Source organism: Eumetopias jubatus, unplaced genomic scaffold (assembly GCF_037043125.1).
Source record: "Eumetopias jubatus isolate StellerSeaLion01/CBP00866 unplaced genomic scaffold, mEumJub1_p1.0 scaffold_10, whole genome shotgun sequence".
NCBI lineage: Eukaryota > Metazoa > Chordata > Mammalia > Carnivora > Otariidae > Eumetopias > Eumetopias jubatus.
This window is the reverse complement of record NW_028274816.1, coordinates 63,999,959-64,007,426: the sequence shown is the minus strand read 5'-3', so window position 1 is coordinate 64,007,426 and position 7,468 is coordinate 63,999,959. Positions and strand designations below refer to the sequence as shown.

The 7,468-nt window shown below is 41.1% G+C and overlaps 1 protein-coding gene across 1 annotated transcript; it reads left to right on the top strand.

The window, feature by feature from the left end:
• Positions 1 to 690: 690 nt before the first annotated feature.
• On the top strand, positions 691 to 6,946 carry LOC114200950 (uncharacterized). The gene is given in 3 exon segments (XM_028093358.2): positions 691 to 808; positions 5,371 to 5,652; positions 5,655 to 6,946. Coding segments are annotated over 3 exon segments (1,608 nt in total). The 5' UTR covers positions 691 to 774.
• Positions 6,947 to 7,468: the final 522 nt, after the last annotated feature.

Below are 7,468 nucleotides of genomic sequence, written 5' to 3'. Positions count from 1 at the left end.
GAGAGGAAGGCAGTGGCTGATGAGGGAACATCAAGTGTACCACAAGTGGAAGAGAGCCCTTGGGTCCTGAGATCTGCAGGTGGTTCTTGGTAGCTGGGATTGAAGCAAGAACTGAGCAGGGAGGCCTTCAAGCAGGTTTTGTCCCCATTGGCAGTGGGGACCATTGGAAGTCTGGGGTAGTACTGGATCCTGTTTGAATTTGCCAAATACCACCTGGACGCCATATATGGGTAACATGTTGGGAGGACAGGGTGATGCTTCTGGGTAGGAGGGTAGAAGTGGCTTACAGAGTGAGACTGAGAGAGAGGTATGGTAGAAATAGTTACATGAAGAGAGAACATGAACTGAAGGACCTAGGGCCATGACATTGATGACATAAGGTGGAAGGGTGAGCCCACATTTGGTTGTGCCTCAGAGGCACAATCTGGGGGACCCCCAATTGCCTGACATGAGGACATATGCCCTAATGCCAGGCTCAGTGTTTAGGTGGCATCTCCCTGCCCACATATCTCTTGTTGTTGTGGGCAGTCACAACGATCGTGATACCTTGAGAAGAGAGCAGGTATCTCTGGCTCCATGGGGGGCACTGGAAGGAGGGTGAGCAGGGGATGTATGTCTGGGTGAAGAAACTTGGAGTCCTAGAAAAGAAACTGATCCAGGAATGATCTATCCCCATTATGGCAGGGCTGTGTGACCTTTGAGGACGTGGCCATTTACTTTTCACAGGAGTGGGTGCTCCTTGATGAGGCTCAGAGACACCTGTACCATGATGTGATGCTGGAGAACTTTGCACTTATAGCTTCATTGGGTAAGGCCTTCACACTCACCCTAGTGTCCTGGGTTTTGTCTCTCCTCTTTTACTTCACAGGAAGCTCTGCCCTTTCCACAGCTAGACCATGGATTCTGTGCACTTCCCCATTTTCTTGGCGTATGTGTCATCAGGGTAGACCATAGTTGTGTGCGCACTGCACTGAGAAGACCTAAGTCCTGTTGCTCCGAGCATTCGGGAATGGTCTGGGATTCAGGAGTCTTGCAGCCAGCCTAATGCACCTTACCTTGTTTGTCCTCTCCCTGGCAGGATGACTTGTTCGGATCCATGGCACCGGATCCATGTTCCGAGTTCTACATTACTGACTGAGTCAGTGGTTTGAATATTGATGTTGGAGATGGGGTCCTTATGGATGGGACTACAACATTAAGGTTATAGTAATCCACCAGGAGGTACCCTTTAATTTTTCCAGATTCAAGAATAGGCACAATCAGGTTGTAGGATAGAGAAGTAGTGAGGATAATCACCCTTTTATTTATTAGATTTTTTTAAAAGATTTTATTTATTTATTTGACAGAGAGAGACACAGTGAGAGAGGGAACACAAGCAGGGGGAGTGGGAGAGGGAGAAGCTGGCTTCCCGTGGAGCAGGGAGCCTCATGAGGGGCTCGATCTCAGGACCCTGAGATCATGACCTGAGCCGAAGGCAGATGCTTAATGACTGAGCCACCCAGGCACCCCATTTATTAGATTTTATGTAACAAGTTTTAATCCTTGGAGGCCCTGTTTTGACTTACATTGGTGATATTAACTATTTTTCCTGGGGCGGAGGTGGGGGACTGTGGAATTCTATTTTATTAGCCCAATCTGTGTCAAAGACCTACATTAATTTTAAGTGCATTATTCTTCATGCTACAGCATCTGTGCCCAATATGGGATATTTTGGGGTGTTATGACATTGGGAAATTTAGGCAAGGCTATAGTTCAAATGAGGCATATTTATTTTTCTGTTCTATATCTGAGTATCCAAGTACAGTGTGTAAAAGTAGTGGGATTCCCCAGATATGATTTGAGCCCCAGTAATGATTATGTTTCTGAGGTTTGGGCTTTGGTGCCTTTTAGTAAATGAGGTTTAACCACTTTATTGAGGAATTATTGACATGTAAAAAGCTGTACATATTTCTCGGATACAATTTGATGGGTTCAGGATAAGTATACACCATGAAACCATTACCACCATAAAAGCCATAAATATATCCATCACTAAGTTTCCTCCTATCCCTTTATTATTATTATTATCATTTGTGTGTGTGGTAAGAACACTTAACATAAGATTTACCCTCTTAGCATATTTTAAGTGTACAATAGTCCCCCCTTATCCATGGTTTCTCTTTCCGTGGTTTCAGTTATCCACAGTCCACCGCAGTCTGGAAGTAGATGATCCTCCTTCTGATATATCGTCAGAAGGTCAGTAGTAGCCTCATGCTAAGTCACAATGCCTACATCATTCACCTCACTTCATCTTATCACATAGGCATTTTATCATCTCACATCATTATAAGGTATAGTACAGTAAGAAATTTTGAGATGACATTCACAATACTTTTATTACAGTATATTGTTATAATTGTTCTATTTTATTATTAGCTATTCTTGTTAATCTCTTACTGTGCCTAATTTATAAATTAAACTTTATCATAGATATGTACACAAAAAAGTAATATTTATAGGGTTCAGTACTATCTGCAGTTTAAGGTATCTGCTAGGGGTCTTGGAATGTATCCCTCATGGATAAGGAAGAACTACTGCACATTACAGTATTGTTAGCCATAGGCTGCTGTATGGTAGGTCTCCAGGACTTATTCATCTCAATAATTGAAATTTTATACCATCACTTTTAACCATCAATTCCCCATTTCCTCTTTACCCTAGCCCCTGCAAAGGCTCCCTTGTCAGGGTTAGTTGATCTTATATTTATGGGTTTATTTCTGTGCTGTCTATTCTGTTCTGTTGGTCTATAATGTTTTGATTACTATAGCTTTGTAATATAATTTGAAATCAGGAGGTGTGATGTTCCCAGCTTTGTTCTTCTTGCTCAAGAATGCCTTGGCTATTCAGGGTCTTTCATGGTTCTGTGTTAATTTTAGGATTGTTTTTCTACTTCTGTGAAAAATGCCCTTGGTATTTGAATCTGTAGATTGTGTTGGGTCATATGGAGACTTTAAGATTATTAATTCTTCCAATCTATGAGCAAAGGATATTTTTCCATTTATTTGTATTTTTAATTTCTTTCATCAGTGTTTTATAATTCTCAGTGTATAGACCTTTCACCTCTTTGGTTAAATTTATTCCCAAGCATTTTATTCTTTTTGAAGCTATTGTAAAAGAGATTGTTTCTTCTTTTTTCTTTCACAGTTCATTGTTAGTATATAAAAATGCAGCTGATTTTTCTATGTTGATTTTGTATCCTGCAACTTTACTGAATTCATTTATTCTAACAGGCTTTGGGTGCAGTCTTTGGGTTTTCTGTGTAAAAGATTATGTCATTCACAAATAGAGACAATTTTATTTCTTCTTTTCCCATTTGCATGCTCTGTATTTCTTTTTCTTGCCCAATTACTCTGGCTAGGATTTCCAGTACTATGCTGAATAGAAGTGGCAAGAGGGGTCATCCTTGTCTTGTTCCTGATCTTAGCCAAAAGACTTTCAGCTTTTCACCATTGAGTATGATGTTGGCTGTGGGCCTAGCATATATGACTTTTATCATGTTGAGGTACATTCCTTCTATACCTAATTTGTTGAGAGTTTTTATCATGAAAGCATGTTGAATTTTGTCACATGCTTTTCTCTCTATTGAGGTGATGATATGATTTTTATCCTTCATTTTGTTAATGTGGTATATCACATTTATTGATTTGTGTTTACTGAACCATCTTTGCATTCCAGAGAGAAATCCCAGTTGGACATGGTGTATTATTTATTTATTTTTTTAAAAGATTTTATTTATTTATTTGACAGAGAAAGACACAGTGAGAGAGGGAACACAAGCAGGGGGAGTGGGAGAGGGAGAAGCAGGCTTCCCGCCGAGCAGAGAGCCTGATGCGGGGCTCGATCCCAGGACTCTGGGATCATGACCTGAGCCGAAGGCAGATGCTTAACGACTGAGCCACCCAGGCGCCCTGGTGTATGATCCTTTTAATGTACTGTTGAATTTGGTTTACTAGTATTTTGTTGAGGATTTTTGCATCTAGGTTCATCAGGGATATTGACCTATAATTTTCTTGTGTTGTAGTATCTTTACCTGGCTTTGGTCTGAGGGTAATGCTGGCCTTGTAAAATGAATTAAGATGTGTTCCCTCCTCTTCAGTTTTTTGGAAGAGTTTGAGGAGGAATGACATTAAATGTTTCATAGAATTCATCAGTAAAGCCATCAAATCCTATGCTTTTCTTTTGGGGGAAGGTTTTTTTTTTTTTAAGATTTTATTTATTTGGCAGAGAGGGCACAAGCAGAGGGAGAAGCGGGCTCCCGTGGAGCAGGGAGCCTGATGTGGGGCTCAATCCCAGGACCCTGAGATCTGGACCTGAGCCGAAAGCAGACGCTTAACTGACTGAGCCACCCAGGCGCCCTGTTTTTTGTTTTTAAGGGGAAATTTTTGATTACTCACTCAAATGTCCTTACTCATTTTTGGTTTGTTCAGATTTCCTATTTCTTCATGGTTGTATGTTTCTGGGAATTTTTCCTTCTAGGTTATCCAGTTTGTTGATGTACAGAGGTTAACAGTAGTTTCTTATGATCCTTATATTACTGTGGTATCAATTATAATGTCCTCTCTTTCATTTCTAGTTTTGAGTCTTTTTTTCCATAGTCTAAAGGTCTGTCAATTTTATCTTTAAGAAAACAAAACATCTTAGCTTTGATCTTTTCTATTGTTCTTCTAGACTTATTTCCACTTTGACCTTTATTATTTCCATCCTTCTGCTAACATCAGGCTTAGTTCTTTTCTAGTTCCTTAAGATGTGAAGGTAGAATGTTTACTTAGGATCTTTCATTTTTTCTTGATGTCAATATGTATCTGTTATAACCTTCCCTCTTAGAACTGCTTTTGCTGGATCCCATAAATTTTGGTATATTGTTTATTTTCATTTATCTCAAGATATTTTTTGATTTCCCTTTTGATTTCATCTTTGACTCATTGGTTGTTCAAGAGTGTGTTCTTTAATTCCCACTTATTTGTGAATTTTCCAGTTATCCTCCTGTTATTAATTCCTACTTTTCATTGCATTTGGTCAGGAAAGATACTTATATGATTTCAGATTTCTTAAATTTGTTAAGACTTGTTTTGTAGCCTACCATATGATCTATCCTGGTTACTTTCCCCTGCATTCTTGAGTAGAATATGTGTTCTGCTGCTGTTCAATGGAATGTTCTGTATATGTCTGTTAGCTCCCTTTGGTCTGTAGTGTTGTTCAGGTCGTTGTCTCCTCTACCATCAAGGTTTTAAAAGATGTGAAAACATCATATTATACAATAGCTGAAAAAAAAGCATGATGAATACTCTACCACATAGTCAGAATGATTCATCAGTATTTCTCTTTTTTCAGTTTGTTGGCATGGGATGGAGGATGAAGAGGCACCTTTTGAACAGAGCATTTCTGGAGAAGTTTTGTCATGGGTCAGGACTCCAAAGGCAGGTCCATCCACCCAAAAGACTCACCCCTGTGAGAAATGTGTCCCAATCCTGAAAGACATTTTGCACCTGGCTGATCAACCTGGGCAGAAACTATACTTGGATGGAGCATGTGCAAACCTACACCAGCTTCAGAAGCATTACACTGCAGAGCAAAGGGATGTAGAGAGGGCCTCATTTGTTAAGAGCTGCATATTCCTGTGTCAGGGAATCCCTTCACCTGTAGGAAGATTGGAAAGGAGTTCCCAGCCACATGGAGGTTTCTCCAGCACCAGGCCATTTTCAACAGTGAGAAGCCAAACAAAATCACCAAGTGTGGGGAGGCCTTTCATAGTGGAAAAAGTCATTACAAATCACATGATGGGAAAGCCCCCAACCACAAACGAAGTCTTGTTTATCACCCAAGAGTCTCCACTAGAAAAAGGGTTTATGAGACCATCAAATATGGGAAAGCTTTTCGCTGTAAGTACTTACTTGTTCAGCTCGAGAGAGTCCACACTGGAGAAAGGCCTTACAAGTGCAGTGAATGTGGAAAATCTTTTAGGCAAAGAGCCACCCTCATTATACACCAGAGGGTTCACACTGGAGAAAAGCCTTATACGTGTGCTGAATGTGGGAAATCCTTTAGTCAAGGCTCCAACCTTATTGAACACTGCAGAATCCATAGTGGAGAAAGGCCTTATGAGTGTGAGGAATGTGGGAAAGCCTTTGGGTGCAAATCCAATCTCATAAGGCACCAGAGAACTCACACTGGAGAAAAGCCTTATGAGTGCAGTAAATGTGGAAAATTCTTCAGACAAAGCTTCACCCTCATTCAACATCAGATAATTCACACCACAGTAAGGCCTTATGTGTGTGTCCGGTGTAGGAAATCCTTTAGCCAAAGAGCTACTCTCATTAGACACCAGAGAGTTCACACCAGTGAAAGGTTTTATGAGTGTGGGGAATGTGGGAAAGCTTTTGGATCCAAATCCAAACTTAATCAGCACAATAGAAGTCACACTGGAGAAAGGCCTTATGAATGCACTGAATGTGGGATCTCTTTTAGACAAAGCTACAGCCTCGTTGAACACAAGCAAATTCACAGTAGAGCAAGGCCTTTTGAGTGTGGCCAGCGTGGGAAATGCTTTAGCAGAAGAGCTATTTCCACTAAACACCAAAGAATTCACACTGGAGAAAGGCCTTGTAAGTGTGGTGAAAGTGGGAAATCCTTTAGTCGAAGCACCAGCCTTATTCAGCACTGCAGCATTCACACAGGAGCAAGGCCTCATGAGTGTGGCCAGTGTGGAAAATCCTTTAGGCAAAAATCTGTTCTCATTCAACACCAGGTAGTTCACACTGGAGAAGGGCCTTATGAATGCAGCAAATGTGGCAAATCCTTTAGCCAATGCTCCAGCCTCAATCTCCACCGTAAATTTCACACCCTGGAGAGGGCCCGTGAATGCAGGAAATATGGGAAATCCTTCACTGCAACATCTGATGTTGTTTAGCATCAGAAAGTCCACACTTGAAAATAGGCTTAGATTTGAAGAAAACATGGCTGTCTCCTTGTTCACTCTAATGGCACTAAATAGTTTGTGTGAGGGAGCCATGTGCCTGAAGTTAAACCTCATACTTGCAAGCAACTGGAGAGGTGAAATTCCCCATGAGTTGATAGGCACGTGTGAGGTTTACAGCAGCTTCACTGCACATTCCAAACCACCCAGGACTCTTACCAGAGTTAGATCACTGCCAGTTTCTCTAGTAGAAGCCATCCCACTTCCATTACCTTGCACAGTGTTTCATTGGTCACCCCAATGTGCCTAAGGCAAGGCAGATGTTTGTGTTCTCTCCCGTTACCTGGAGGAAATTTTGAGTAGTCTTTGCTCTTACAGTGATTTCCCTTTTCTGATTAAGTAGGAACATGACCCAGTTTGGGCTAAGAATGGGCTCTGCTGGAGGCTTGCAGGGAAGGCTTACCTTCTTCATGGAAATTATTGGTTTCACCTAACACTTGTAGTTGATTTTTCCAG